Raw genomic sequence first — 16,346 nt, forward strand, 5'->3', positions numbered from 1 at the left:
TTTTCTTACCTCGAAGATCATAACTATGTTGAATTTAAGTAGTAATGTATGTATATATGGTATACTATGTGTGGATGTTGCTTTAGTACAAGTAGGTTGAACCCAGATGCACAACCCGCCAACCTGCTACCACCGGTTGTCAAATCAAATGTAACGTTACTACTGCCATTTAACTGACACAAATATAAACTTTCATTATATCAATGTCTGTAAAGTATAAATATATTTAATGGTAATGTATTTTCGGCGATTCCGAGGCCAAATAAAAAAATGTATTAGTTCTTCACTTGTCACTAAGAAGCAATTGTAACTCCTTTGTCTTTAATTTAATTTTTTTTTTGTTAAATTTATTTTTTTAGTTAGTTTTCACTACGTTCACTTTTGGAACTCTCATTTATATGTTCTTTTCTCATCAGTATAATTAGTGTGACACTAATTACCTATAATTAATTAACATTAACTATTTAGTTGTCACTTCAAAAGAAAAATTGCACCAGCGATTTGGAATGTAGATTCTACCAAGAAACCGCCATGACTCGGTAGTTGGTCTTTTTCATCATTCATATATTCGTCCTAATCGTATGCCCTCTTGCATAATAATTTGTATTTTAAATAAAAATATTTTTAAATAATTATAAACACCTTCCAGAGCTAAATAATATGTACGACATTGAAATAAAAATCATTAAAATGTATTTAAATCACGAGCATTTATATTCTATTATTGAAATCATAATATTTCATAAGGACGAACAATTAAACTTTACAGAATATTGGTAATATTATAATGAAACATATTTGAATTGTTTTAATTTCTTAATATTAAATAACGATTATAAAGTTTTCTAATACTATTATAATTTATTTACTTTGATTTTTAATATTGCTCCCAATATATATAATATTACTCAAGAGTATGACGAAAAAGTTTAAAGCATGAATCGTACAAAAAACCCAAAATAAAATAAATATAAACATTGTATAATAATGCATACAGAAACAAAAATGGCAATGAATTAGCAAGGATTATAATTTATGTTAGGGGCGCGGAAGAACCGAGGACGAGTTGCATCACCACGGCGCTGCCAAAATCCGCAGCACTATATATGCAGCCGGCGAAGCGGTCCACGGCACAGAGCACTCGAGAGTCCGATCTTACCTACCTTACCAATATGAAAGCCTTCGTAAGTACTGTTGAAATTATTGCAATATCATATCGGTAGTGTTCTCAATTAATTAAGTTAATTATTTGTATTTACTTTCATCTATTCGATGTGAATACAGGAGTTTGGAACATTCGAGAAACTTGGAGAGTTCTTCAAAACTGTTCTTTGTTTTTGTAAAATTTTATTATTCGCTGCATTATTCATTATCATTTAAATATAATGCATTATTTAAATCAAGAAAATATAACTACCTACGTATTTTAACAATAATCCATAAGCTAATTAACAATTAATTACACCGTTGATTTCTACTCGTTGGTTACTTCTTTGAAAAATTGTTAACAATGTTTTAACAGATCGTTATGTGCGCCCTCGTGGCCTGCGTCGCCGCCGAAAGCGAGAAGCGCGAGAAGCGTGGCTTCCTCAGCGGCCTCCACTCCTACAGCGGCGGCATCAGCGGAGGCTACCACGGCGGATACAGCAGCGGCTACAGTGGCGGCCACGGAGGCTATAGTGGATACAGCGGCTACTCAGGCTACTCCGCGCCCGCCGCCCAGGTCGTGACCGTCAACAAAGTAGTCAACACTCAACGCGTCGTCGAAGTCCCACAAGTCGTGAACGTGCGCAAAGTGGTGTCTGTGCCTCAAGTAGTGTCCGTGAACAAGGTGGTGGCCGCTCCCAGCTACAGCTCTTACAGCAGCGGACTGTCCGGCTATGGCTACGGATCCGGCTACAGTTCCGGACACGGCTATGGCTCCGGATACGGATCCGGTTACAGCTCCGGTTACGGCTCCGGCTACGGCTCCGGCTACGGCTCGGGCTACTCAAGCGGTTGGTGGTGAACGACTTAGATAAGACTAATCTAATGACTGTGATCTTATATGTAATCATATTTTCAATTATTCTTTAATTTTATTTGAAATTATATTTATGACAAATATTGCAATAAATATATATTTTTTTACAAACATTTGTTTTACAATTCTAATACAAAAAAATCAAATCCTTTTTCTCCTTGTACATTTTTCGTCACCGCTGAGCAAGAGATGAATTATACAAAAAAATAATTGAATAAATTGAAAACTGAATATTTATATATTTAGCCATAGCGGCTCGTAACGTTAAAAGTAGTGATATTATATAAGCTATAATCATTCTTATTGAAAGTGTAATTATTATTATCTAGTTATAAATTAATAAACTTCCTTTGCCTGCAAACCCTTTTGACTTTATAATATACGCAGGGGCGTAAATACTTAAAAGATTGACATTTTTTACAGAACTGTATTAAAAATAGGACCAACGATTGAGAACCTACAGTTCTACCAAAAAGGCCCGGGCGTATGGTACCTCTTTTACAACATTTGGAGTAAAGTGCGATATTGGTACTGATACAATATGACGTTTTGTCTGGTAGCAACTAAAGTTTTTCATTATGGGCTACTTTAGTGACTTTCATAGTCTTATGTCAAATGGCATTATATTATGCGGTAACGTTGCACATTAAATTTATTCTGCAGAATAAGCCATCGGAACTATTTATAACCCTAGTTCTAGGACATCATAACGTAAAAAATTTAATTAAATAGATGAATTGACAGCTGCTTCACAATATATTTATGATAATATTCTGTTTATTCGCCAGTATGTACGAAAATATTCCGTAAAAGCTGATATAGTATTAATAAACTAGAAATAAATAAATAAAGTGCTGTCCGCTTATCTTTTGGCAAAGTTGAAAATGTTATTAGGACACAATTATTTTTAGTATCAAAAGTGCAACTGTGCGAGTTTCTAACTAAAGTTGTGGTAGAGTTGAAGTATTGATGCTTGAATACCATGTTGAATTTAGATTTAGCTTTACCGGTCCTAATAATAAACTAATAAATAGATAATATCCTTACCGCCTAATGCATGAATACCTTGTGTCGTTATACAAAAAAAAAATACTGTCACAGAGGCTTGGGTTTACTTTTGGCGCGAAATTTTCTTACTTCAGATATACTTTATCTGAGTCAAAGAAATTATGACGTTGTATGTGGTTTTTGTTATCAGTTAATATTCATTCAAAGTAATTAATGTTATTGTTCATTGTTGTTTGTTGTTATGAGTCCCTCACGAAGTTTTGATCGGTATTTATGATAATTATTTAATATAAAACTTAGTATTTATTAGTAGATATGGAAAATGAATTTTGAAATACAAATCACCAACTTAAAAAACCCGCATATACATTGAAGCAATATTACAAATAAAACATTGATTTGATCATCGGTCAGAACATAAAATGAAATGTGTCTAATAATTAAATATTTTTATAACACACACACATACATCGTTGTGGACTTATGATACAAACGTCAAGTCCAAATACCGGTTCATACGACGATTTCGTCTCTTTGAGAACTAATCACATGTATCATATAATAAACATAGTTATTATTTGTGCCAGTACTCAACATTTGAGAAATCAAATCTTAAGATTCCTAATCTTGTACTTTGTACTGGATTAAACTGAATGTGAAGTTACTACCATAGTTATAAAGCTGAGATGGCCCAGTCTAAAGACAAACATCTTCAACGAAATAACTTGAAGTCATATTATGTCCTCCAAACCTAAAATCACCTATTCACTCGTTAAAGCCTTGTTATCAAAGAACAGTCTCAACGACATCAGACCTCATCGAATGTGGCAATACTCCAAGACATAAAATCCACGAAGATCTCCCAATGCAACAACATTCCTAGGCTTATAATAACCAACAAGAAACACTGCTACACGGGAGACCGAAGAAGGGGAAACCACTACCTAATTCCTCTGAGGTCCTTATTAAAAGCGACACTGGATTTTACTTAGTGGTAAGGTGGTTGACCAGCCCGCCTGTATAGGTTCTATTCACCCATCAGATATTTGACTGCCAAAGAGCAGTACTGAGTATTGTCGTATCCTGGTTTAAAGGTTTTGTCAGCCAGTGTAACAATAGGCACAAGGGACGTAGCATCTCAGCTCCCAAGGTTCGTTCGTAGGTTCGTAGTTTATTATTTTTTACAACGTCAGATATCTGTGGGCGGTAGTGACCACTAACTATGAGGTGACCCTTTTGCCCGTCTGCGTACCTATTATGTAAAACAGGGCGCTCGGAATATACATTCCAATCGCGCGAAAAATTAGTTACAATCCAAACTAAGAATATATTTATGACGTATGGCAATGCTTGTGGTATAAGTGTCATTATTATATAATTCATAGAACATGATGCATCACACTCATACGGCTAATTTACGTTAAGGTCAAAATCACATCAAGTCAAGTCGGCCTTGAACGATCAAAATAATAGTCATATGTGAATTAGATCGAATTAGGAATGAAAGTTTTGATGACGCCACAACTGGTTTAGATTTAGCGCAAGTGTTCACGATATCCGGCGTCTTTAAATGTCCTACTCACTCTAGGAACCTGTATGAAGTGTTTTGATGTAATAAGTACGAAAGCTTGCAATACTAGGTAAACGTCTGATCATTGTAGATTGGGTTTTGATTTGATTTGACAGAGATTAAGAGCTCAATTTTGGTTAGTTTAGTTTTTGTGAATAATTTATTGATTCTATACGTGTATATAGAAAAAAGTTGTTATATGGTAAACGAGGACTTAACATGATAAAGTTTTTATTGAAATAATATGTAAAGCACATTATTTAAAAAAAAATCCCCATTCTTGCACGACGAAATTAAAAAGAACGCTTCAGGAGAACAGCAATAAGCAGAGGGTAGACAAGTAAACATATTTTCATCATACTTATACAAATGGAACACAGATGGTCACTGTGTTGTACAAAACGAAATGTATCCAAATATAACGGCTATTATTAGACAAGTCATCTCTGCTTGAAAACAAGATACTATAAGCGATTTCAATCTGTATGTTGGCAATGAGTTGATAATATATCTCCTCTTATATTAATTCATCATCTTAACTACTCCAACAGGATATCCAAAAACCCGTGTCAATATAATTCAGTTCCGTGAGGACGTCATGGTCCATAAGGAAACGGCGGAGTGGGAACGGGAAATGGCTTATTCTGCTGGGTAGAGGTGACAAAGGCGTCGTCTCGCCGACGCCCAGCTTTAAAGATAGGGCATTAACACGGGCCGTGGACGTGTGAGGTCCATTTTTCAGATGGCTTTGAGTTGGATGGCAGCCAGAATAGCCTCATGCTGGCATATGGAGGGTGATATCCCCTTCGCCCCCTGAGGAGAGCTGCGCTCTACAAGCAGAGTACCGCAGTGGCGGCCACGCATGCGTTATAATGACACGATCCTACAGCCTCTCCGATCAAAGCCAAAGACGGCCATCGCAGTGGTTTTAGTGGGTAGGAATCCAACTAAACCTGTTACCCTTTTCTAAAGGTTTCGATTGCGTGACAAAAAAGATTTAACGTGAAATTAGAACTTTAAAGTGACCATTATTTGACGACAACAATACGGAAATTTTATGTTCAATTATACTAGGTATATAGGAGTATAAGACATTAGAGGACGTTGACCTTATATTAGAAGCAGACAATGCCTAGGTATATCACAAATTTATTTGCTTAAGAATTATCAACCTAACCTATGTCTTCATTAGACGACTAAATATTTTTGAACACGAGTATGGTATTTTAAAGGAGCTGCCTTAATTAACACCTAATAATATTATGGTAGGCTAAAATTTTTGTTTAAGGATCATATTAAAAAAAATGTAATTTTAGTACTGTCGGAATGTCCAACATCGATTTTTATTATACTAAGACTCAACTACCATTTTATAAATTTTTAACATATTATATTCTTATTGATGTCTGATAAAAAAAAATAAACATCTGATAAAGCTAAATAATGCATATTAAAAAAGACAAAACAGGCATTGCATAAATCCTGTTTCATACAAGTAATCAATGTCCACATTCTTGGTGGTAATTCTATAAAATATATATTAACAAAACTATTACGTTTAAATTAAAAATATTATTTTTTATAATGTACTCTCTTTTTATTTGTTAAAAATCCTAAATAAATAAATAAGGAAATTCTAATACAGTTAGTCAAATTTAATTAATGATTGCGTGTGCTGGTTTTACTCATATCTGTTATTCTTCTCAGTTAAGGATTTCTGAAATTATTTGAATGGTAATAAATAAAATTATAATATTGGCAACATTAGCCAACAAACGGTCAAACTAAATAACGAAACAATTAATGTTCGGTCATTTTGCTCACGGAGATACGAGTGGTTGTATTGAACAGGTAAAATTAGACATTTTTAAGTTACACATTGGAGTGGGATTTTTAAAATATCGGTAAATACTTCGTGTCGTATTACTCGTGCTAGATTTTATACGTTTTGTGACATTTGTTTAAAATATAAAAATATTCGTTTGGCATGAGAATTAGCGTGGCAATCGATACTTTTTTAGGTTAGACGTATGCAATTAATTCATGTATGTTAAATCTGTCACATTTTTCTGTTATGTAACAGATATGAATGATTAAGGCTTGTTCACATTGGTCTCATGTACGAATTAATAGAAATATATTATTTATAATTTTATATTACTTCTACATCTGTTATATAATATATAACAACTATATATTTTATTACATAGGTACATGTATTATTAGCAAGTTATTCAATTCAAACAATCTCGAAATATGGAAGAAGAGAAAAAAAGAGAAGCTGAAGAAAAGAAGAAAAACTACTTGAAAATTTCGCAATTGTCAGAAGCGAGTGTTATGGGTCAGTTTAAATGAATATGTAACTGTGATATCAATCGATTTTCAGTGCAATTGAAATAATACATGACCGATTATGATCTCTTTTTATTTATCTACTAACTTATAGGATATAGATTTAACATTAGGTTGGGCCTATGTCCAGCAGCAGTGAGCGACCGAGGCCTGATATCATAATATCAGACCGTTTCTATTACAATCTAATTATTTTCCCCTAATATTATTGATGCACCCCACTAACCGTCGGAATAAAAATAGGGATTATTATTTGTTATGTTCCTTAATGTTAGTTTATTTGTTACGTTTTTGGAACTAAAAAATATTTTCGGAATTAAATATGCATAAATAAATTTGAAAGATATATTAATTATCAAAAAATCCAGTTATATTAGCAAAGACATCTCATTAAAGAAAAAAAACGAGGACCAAATTTCGACATTTTACTAGCAAAGCGTGACTACGAGTATAAAACTTGCGGGGTGCGGACAACTGTATCATTCACAGTGACACACTCATACAAAAAACTTCAACATGAAAGCGTTCGTGAGTATCAAACTGCTATTAACTGTGTTAATTATGATCGCAGATCATATTCCTTACGTTGATACGTAATACGTTTGCTGAATTAACAAATTGTACTTATTTATTACAGATCATTGTCTGCGCTCTTGTGGCCTTCGCTTCAGCCGGTAATGAGAAGCGTGAGAAGCGAGGCTTCCTTAGCGGTCTTCACTCCATTGACAGTCTTTCTTATGGAGGCTCATACGGTGGTATCTATGGCAGCAACTACGGTTATGGTGGCTACTCGGGCTACTCTGCACCCGCCATCAGTCACGCAGCACCTGCGATAGGCTACGCATCACCTGTGATCAGCCACGCAGCACCTGCGATCAGTTACGCAACACCTGCAATCAGCCACGCAGCACCTGTCATTAGCTACCCAGCAGCTGCTTTGAGCTACTCAGCACCAGCAATCAGCTACGCTGCACCAGCTGCCAAAGTTGTGACTGTCAACAAAGTAGTCAACTCTCAGCGTGTCGTCGACGTCCCACAAATCGTGAACGTGCGCAAAGTGGTGTCTGAGCCTCAAGTAGTGTCCGTTAACAAGGTAGTAGCCGCTCCCAGCTACAACGCCTACAACAGCGGACTCCCCGGGTTCGGATACGGAACCGGCTACGACACCGGGTACGGCTACGGTTCCGATTACGGATACGGTTCTAATTACGGATACGGATCCGGTCACACCGCTGGTTACTCTAGCAATTTGTGGTGAATAAAAAAAAATCCTGTTCTGCTAGTCAATGTTTTCTGTATAAGTTATTTTGTTTGTAATTTTTATTTCATACTGAAATACAATCATAATTTTATAACTTCTTGTATCATTTATTATATCCCATACATACTCATTAGTTGATACCATGCAAGGTTGTACTGATAGCGACATTTATAAGGACATTTTCGGCGGGCATTCATCGAAATAACTAGAGAGATTAGTAATAGGATCTCCTAATAGTATATCTTACTTGGGAAATTACTATTTTACTAACGTTAAGTCTGATATTTATTAAACCTTCGATCTTAATATAATATAGATCTTTACGAAGAAAATTGCGACAATCATTGTATAGACACCAGGAGGAAAGGTCACCTAATAACACCTGGTTTCCGACTTTGCTAAATTAATAATTACCTTTTTTGGGGCACGGTATTCGTTATAATAAAATTCCACAGTTTTGTTTAATTTGGCCTATTAACAAATTCATCAAAAAAAAATCTCATGTCAAAAAAAAACATTGGTAAGTGAGGGATTTAACTCAATACAAGATTATATTAAAGATAAAAAAACCTGGGCAAAATAAAATAAAAATAAAATAAGTGAGATATATTTATCGATCGAAAAAAATAATTGTACTTTACTGACATACCTACTCTGCAATTGAAATGGTGTAACTACTGGTGTTCTTGCCGGTTCTTCTCGGGAGAATTTACTTTCCGAAGCGTTGATAGATTTACAAGTAATTTAACACTGTAACGTGACGATTCAAAACTGTTTAAATATGAACCTACTTGAATACGGTATATTTTGATTTGCATTTAAATTTTTGACAAATAACAGATTTAAAATGTATATATACACACAGAATAAAATAAAATGAGAAAGAGTAAACCAGCACCTTAGAGCAAGGTAGCAAGTTTCAGTGATTATGAAGATATAAAGTTATTATATATTGAAGCACTTGATATGATTTTTCTACAAACGAATATAAAAGAATAAATTTGTTAATGACGTTAGCTAGACTCAAACTTGACTTTAAATGTGTCGTTTCTAGAATTCTTGCTTTTTGCTAATCTAATTGCTTTCTTAATTCACCACGGAGAGAAAATAAAACATTTAAAATTATAAATCTTTAAAATGTATAAATTTTAACAAGGATTAATATTTGTGTCAAATAAAATGACCCAAAGATTGAGTGAATGAGTTAAAATTACCGAAATTATTTTATCAAGAAATCTGACAAATACAGTCTCAAGCCTGGTTATTTCCGATTTTCTGAAAAATAGTCAAGTCAAAAGACAAAGACAATACTTGTAAGTGGAAATTTTACGTTGCTACCACTATTATGAAATAATTTAAAAAAGAGGGGTGGCAGTTTATTGCTTTACAAATCATCTCGACGCGAAACTATCACAAGGTCAAAGCCACATCTCGTCCTTCATTGATACGTTTACTTTAACAGCATTATGTTAATGCAATATTAGTATTACGATTAGTTACCATTTGATTAGAAATTCGTTAATATTTATGACTCTATCCACGAATAAGCTAATAATATTACCCAACTACAAATATGTTCAATAAAATCTAAATTTAATAAAATGTTGTATGTAAAGCTTCTTATTACTTCTTACTCACATTGTATGTATCGTCTCATAAAAGTAGTAACAAGTTATTAAAAGTATTCTAAGTAAGAAGTATACTTTGTGATACATCCTATGTTAAAAACTTTTCTTGATTTTCGAAGTTTATTTGTTTGGTTAAGTCAAATCTTGTAAGCTCAATAAGAACCACTTCTGCTTATTGAGATAAGCAGAGTTGAAATTTTACACAATTTATTTACTAAAGGAAGAAAAATGATTTTTTACATAACATATTCAGCTAACGGTCAGCAGGCTCATCTGATGGAAAGTGACCGCCGCTCATGTACATGTGCAATATCGGAAGGCTTGCAGGTCAGTTACCGACCTTAAAGAAATTACTAGGACCTTTTCTTTAATTTTTCCAAGTCGTGTCGGATTGGAAAAACCATCAGCGAAAGCTAGTTCAATAGAGTTGTTGCACAAGGCAGAAAATGAAAATAAATTCTGCTGTTGTCAATTTTCAGGCATCGAGGTGATTAAGATGAAATTTGGAATTTTGTCTGAGGGAGGAATTTCAGATATTCATAAATTTCCTCAAAACATTCGTGAACGTGAAAAATGCGGAATCTTCCATTATCTCTTTGCAAAGCTAACGGATTGGCAGGTCGGCAAAGACTTCATCGTGAAAATTTGAGCAGTTCTATGTTGAATACAGTCAAATAGAAGAAGCTGATACTGGGAGCTCTTATCTAGAGATTACAGCAGTACTCCATGTGGGATCGAATTTTCACCTTGTAAAGTCTTAGGCGATGAGCCGACATGAAACACCGTCTTGCCCTGCTGAGCACCCAAAACTTTACCTTCAAAATTTTCCAATTTGATTCAGTTTGAATAATAATGACTGATGTTATGGTATTGGCTCTATTAAAAATAACTCCGTATTGGTCAACGGCGTGGACACGAAATTTCGTAGACAATTTTTCTGTCATTGGACACAAATCAGGTGTGATTCAAAATGAACAATAATATAAAACTATAATAATAGTAAAACAGTATTTTTAGTGACCCGATTAAGTATTTAGCAAAAGCTAGCAGTCATTTGCGAAGAAAGATAAATTTATTGGAATAATCTGCAAAACACTCACTCAAGTGGAACATTAACCACCTATATAGCAGTAATCAAGCAACTTTTTAATTTATGAAAATTGTCCTGGAACTCTCGGGTCAATGAAATAAGCATAATTTAGTTTTATATATATATATATTCTTATTAATGTTACTTTTGAGTTTTTAGCATATATATCTCTTGTAAGAGGTAATCCCATATATCTTTTACTATACAAGATTGAATATTTACATATGTATATATTATTATTTGTCAATTGATAGTGTTTGATACGATTTTAATATTCAAATAATATTGGCGAGGACAATCTTGCGCCATCATGTGACCGAAGTATAACTATATAACGCGCTGCGTGTCAACTCCGACATAACTCATCTCACGAACTTTGTCATCTTACAAGTTCCCAAACGCGACGAAATGAAAGCCTTTGTAAGTAATCGCAGTCATTGTAAACCAGATTGTATGAAAAAAATAATAGTTTACCAAGTATATCATTCAATAATGGATATATTATATTTTAATATTTTTTTACTATTACAGATCGTTATCTGCGCTCTCGTGGCCTGCGCTTCAGCCGCGAATGAGAAGCGTGAGAAGCGAGGCTTCCTCAGCGGTCTCCACTCCATTGACAGTCTTTCTTACGGAGGCTCGTACGGTGGTATTTATGGCAGCAACTACGGTTATGGTGGCTACTCGGGTTACTCTGCACCCGCCATCGGCTATGCAGCACCTGCCATAGGTTATGATGCACCTGTGATAAGCCACGCAGCTCCTGTGATCAGCCACGCAGCACCTGTAATTAGCCACGTAGCACCTGTGATCAGCCACGCAGCCCCTGTGATCAGCTACGCAGCACCTGCAATCAGCTACGCAGCACCTGTGATCAGCCACGCATCACCTGTGATCAGCCACGCAGCACCTGTAATCAGCTATGCAGCACCTGCTATTAGCCACGCCGTACCTGCGATCAGCCACGCAGCACCAGCTGCCAAAGTTGTCACTGTCAACAAAGTAGTGAACTCTAAGCGTGTCGTCGATGTCCCAGAAGTCGTGAAGGTGCGCAAAGTGGTGTCCGAGCCTCAAGTAGTGTCTGTTAACAAGATCGTAGCCGCTCCCAGCTACAATGTTTACAGCAGCGGACTGTCCGGGCTTGGATACGGATCCGGCTACGACGCCCTTCACGGTTACGGTTCCGGTTATGGATACGGTTCTGGTTACTCTAACGGTTGGTGGTGAACGAAAAAAAAAACTGTCTTCCTAGTCAAACTGTTATGTATAAGTTTTGTGTTAGTACATTTTTTATTTAATGATAAAATACAATCATATATATTTTCATACATTTTTGTATAATTTACTTTATACGCCTTATAATGATCAAAGACCCCTTATTACTGATTAAGAGGTATGTTTGTATAAAATAACAGTATAAAAATTTGCAATGAGATCTGATCAAATAAATAGCCAAGAAAGAACTTTTGTTCTTGAAAATCAACAATGAAATAAAAATATGAAGATATTATCATAGAAAGTTAAAGCGCACTTAAAACATACAATAGAGTCCAGGTACTCCACTTGTTGACACTACAATATGTAGTAAAATATAAATATAAATGCACATATAGTGAACCTCACGTAGGCCTAAAGAAACTACCAAATTCCAATAATGAATAAGGACCCAAAAACACCTTTGGTTTATACCCACAGTTCACGTGATGCAACATAGTTTGATGCAACATAGTTTGACACAATATTTATCATACGAACTATGTTGGCGAAGTGCAGTATGGTAGTTTTTAATTTGAAAATCAACATGTGTTGCGGCGGAATCGTGATGCTTCCATATTGAATAGAGGATTATGAATTTTTAACATAACTCGTCCCAGCTATTGAATCACTTTAAAAATCTCAGAACTCGGAAAATTTGGCTTCTACGCACAGATGTATCTGGAGATGAGATAATTGTTTTCTGTAATCAAAGAAGGTAAACTCTTTTTTCAATTCTTATGTGACGAGATCAGGTCCTCTTCTGCGATAGATTTCTTAATGATACAGTAAAAACTGCAGTTACCACAATGGGCATTCCCACTCTCATATAGCCTTTTAGAATTAGTCGTGTCATAGCAAGAGACCAAATGGACTGCTTCTGAGTTCAATTGAAAAGAGATCAGTCTAGAGGTGCACCTAGACGTACTACAGCAATCTTTGTGTCACATTGCGGAAAGTCGCTAGTTAGAAAATGACTTCAAAATGAAGCAGTGGTGGTAATTTTTTTGTCTCTTCACTAAGTTATGTCTCCGTGTCGTTTTCAGCTAAAATACTTAAATGAATTGTGCCTTTTTTTATGGCATTACTTGGCGGCCGAGCATATGGGCCACCTGATGGTAAGTAGTCACCACCGCCCATAGACAAAGGCGCTGTAAGAAATATTAACCATTCCTTACATCACCTATGCGCCACCAACCTTGGGAACTAAGATGTTATGTCCCTTGTGCCTGTGATTACACTGGCTCACTCACCCTTCTAACCGGAACACAACAATACAGTGTACTGTTATTTGGCGGTAGAATATCTGATGAGTGGGTGGTACCTACCCAGACGGGCTTGCACAAAGCCCTACCACCAAGTAGTATTAAAACAATATATTAAAACAAAAGATTTAACACGTATACACGAATAATTGTTTGAACCGGTGGCAACTTTAATAGAATTATATGAAGTTACCAATCCAAAGATTCAAAAAATAGATTTTTATTTTGAAGGTTTGATAGATTAATTGAAAATATAATTTAAATATAACAACATATTCAAGCAAAATGAACTAAATACAATAAATCATACAAGCAACCTTGAATTGGAACGCATATACCACCCAAGACTATTTTCATGTTAACTAATCACTTAAATTTATTGCTTTCATGGCTTTTCATGTCCAAGGAGTTCAGGTAGGGCTTTCCGTCGCAGTTTTCTTTATGATACAATAAAAATCGTACTTGCCATAATCGATGTTTCTGCTATTATTGAGCTCCGTGGAATTATTTGTGATGATGGCAAGAGAACCTATAGATTGACACTGGGAACGAGAATGGACTTTGTGAAACGCTACATACGTTAACACACTGGCCCCGTCTCCTACCAAGGAAACACCGTTAAGACAGATAGAACGATACAAATATTCGTCTCTTATCCCAAATTAACAATTATGTTTTTTCCACTTGCAGTTGAAGCACTTGGACCTCGGATTAATATTGCAAAAACCTTTATTAAAAGTAGAACGCCTCGCCCTATTGCCTCCACTGGTGGAAAGAGGACTGATTAATTTTTTTCGCAGAGTAACTATTTGTGGAGTAATTAATTACTACTTATAGTACTAATTTTGAATTTTAATTTATATTTAATTATTGCCTTATTGCTAATAACTCGTATGTAATTGAAAAAATAAAAACACTATTAGACTTAATTGGCGACGCTGAAGCATCAACTGCGAATCTGAGACTTAATCAACATAAAAAAGGCAAAATAGTCTTTACAAAAATTGGATTATGTTGCAGAGTAGGTTATCATGTGTCAGTTAGTTGTTTAGTAAGATGAATTAAATTATAGAAGAATGATACTTAGTATCAGTATTTATTGATGTACCCGTCACAGGGTACGCCATATAAAGGTTTAATCTAAGCATACTGTCCTGGAGAGTGGAGACTTCTCAATGTAACAAGAAATATATCAATAGTTAACACAAATAAAGCAAATTGTTTCAGTAGTTTCAGCAGTTCCCAGATTCGTACTTGCTGATTCGATTAATTTCGATTAAGATCTACATATATATTATTAGTTTTTTATTTGCAAGTCATGTGTGTTTTATTAACGATGTATGTTTTGTGTTACACTGATTGTTTTAATATTATTAAAGTAATAAAAGACGAATAAATAAATGTACGGAACCATGTCTCTGTAATTAGTTTATTTTTTATTTAGATTTTCAGATATTGCTTTTTGATTTAGTTTATCGTGTCTATTTCTTATTAATAATTAATTGCTGACAGAAATCTCTTTCAAGAGATAAGTAAACCTGTTATATTTTATAATACTGATGCATATCAGTCATATGAGGCAATTGAAGTGTGTTTGATACAGTTTTAATATTCGCATATTATAATATTAGCGAGGACAACCTTGCGCCACCGCGCGAGCGAAGAATAACTATATAACGCGCCGCGCGTCAGCTCCGACATCACTCATCTCACGAACTTTGTCATCTTACAAGTCTCCCGACGCGACGAAATGAAAGCCTTTGTAAGTAATCGCAGTCATTGTAAAACAATATACCACTTTGTAAACAATTACTTTGATGAATTATACGAAGCGAAGTACTAGCTTACCGAGTACTGTTTAAAACTTTTATGTTCCTACGATTACAGATCGTTATCTGCGCTCTCGTGGCCTGCGCTTCAGCCGGGAATGAGAAGCGTGAGAAGCGAGGCTTCCTCAGCGGTCTCCACTCCATTGACAGTCTTTCTTATGGAGGCTCGTACGGTGGTATCTATGGCAGCAACTACGGCTATGGTGGCTACTCGGGCTACTCTGCACCCGTCATCAGTCACGCAGCACCTGCGATAAGCTACGCATCACCTGTGATCAGCCACGCAGCACCTGCGATAAGCTACGCATCACCTGTGATCAGCCACGCAGCACCTGCGATCAGTTACGCAGCACCTGCAATCAGCTACGCAGCACCTGCAATCAGCTACGCAGCACCTGCAATCAGCTACGCTGCACCAGCTGCCAAAGTTGTGACTGTCAACAAAGTAGTCAACTCTCAGCGTGTCGTCGACGTTCCACAAGTCGTGAACGTGCGCAAAGTGGTGTCTGAGCCTCAAGTAGTGTCCGTTAACAAAGTAGTAGCCGCTCCCAGCTACAACGCCTACAGCAGCGGACTTTCCGGGCTTGGATACGGATCCGGCTACGACGCCCTGCACGGTTATGGTTCCAGTTACGGATCTGGTTATGGATACGGATCTGGTTACGGATACGGATCTGGTTACGGTTCTGGTTACTCTAACGGTTGGTGGTAAACGATAAAATAGCTGTTTTCCTAGTCAAAGTGTTATGTATAAGTTTTGTTTTAGTACATATTTTAATTTATGATAAAATACAATCATATATATTTTCACACATTTTGTAATATTTATAAAACTTTATATGATTATAGTGATAAAATACAGATTAATAGGGTATTTTATTATTGTCCAAAATAACTATAATAAAGTTCGTAGTGAGCTCTTTTCAAATAAATATTACTCATTCAATATAAGATTTTAAATTAACATGGTTATTTTTATTACTAACATTATCTAAAACGGGATATTTACCATGTTTTTTATTTTTATTTGGTGGAGCTCGATATTTCGACATTATCTACGAATGTC

The 16,346-nt window shown here is 35.4% G+C and overlaps 2 protein-coding genes across 2 annotated transcripts; both read left to right on the plus strand.

Annotated features, from left to right (window-relative positions):
• Positions 1 to 1,091: 1,091 nt before the first annotated feature.
• Positions 1,092 to 2,134, plus strand: LOC113394753 (keratin-associated protein 6-2-like). The gene is made up of 2 exons (XM_026632179.2): positions 1,092 to 1,184; positions 1,523 to 2,134. Exons 1-2 carry the CDS (start codon positions 1,107 to 1,109, stop codon positions 2,006 to 2,008), a joined length of 564 nt encoding a protein of 187 aa, XP_026487964.2. The 5' UTR covers positions 1,092 to 1,106; the 3' UTR covers positions 2,009 to 2,134.
• A 5,335-nt stretch (positions 2,135 to 7,469) lies between these two features.
• Positions 7,470 to 16,092, plus strand: LOC113394744 (uncharacterized). Its single transcript, XM_064217214.1, has 6 exons — positions 7,470 to 7,481; positions 7,591 to 8,207; positions 11,265 to 11,352; positions 11,464 to 12,155; positions 15,144 to 15,213; positions 15,339 to 16,092. The coding sequence occupies exons 1-6, from the start codon at positions 7,470 to 7,472 to the stop codon at positions 15,990 to 15,992; spliced, it is 2,133 nt and encodes a 710-aa protein (XP_064073284.1). The 3' UTR covers positions 15,993 to 16,092.
• Positions 16,093 to 16,346: the final 254 nt, after the last annotated feature.

Source organism: Vanessa tameamea, chromosome 15, assembly GCF_037043105.1.
Source record: "Vanessa tameamea isolate UH-Manoa-2023 chromosome 15, ilVanTame1 primary haplotype, whole genome shotgun sequence".
Classification (NCBI taxonomy): Eukaryota; Metazoa; Arthropoda; class Insecta; order Lepidoptera; family Nymphalidae; genus Vanessa; species Vanessa tameamea.

Excerpts from the sequence above, each read along its gene's own strand:
- LOC113394744 (XM_064217214.1), top strand. Across the intron at positions 11,353-11,463 it reads GCGACGAAATGAAAGCCTTT|ATCGTTATCTGCGCTCTCGT; the intron begins GTAAGTAATCGC and ends TTACTATTACAG. Across the intron at positions 15,214-15,338 it reads GCGACGAAATGAAAGCCTTT|ATCGTTATCTGCGCTCTCGT; the intron begins GTAAGTAATCGC and ends CTACGATTACAG.
- LOC113394753 (XM_026632179.2), top strand. The coding sequence starts at position 1,107 with ATGCAGCCGGCGAAGCGGTCCACGGCACAGAGCACTCGAGAGTCCGAT. Across the intron at positions 1,185-1,522 it reads TTACCAATATGAAAGCCTTC|ATCGTTATGTGCGCCCTCGT; the intron begins GTAAGTACTGTT and ends ATGTTTTAACAG.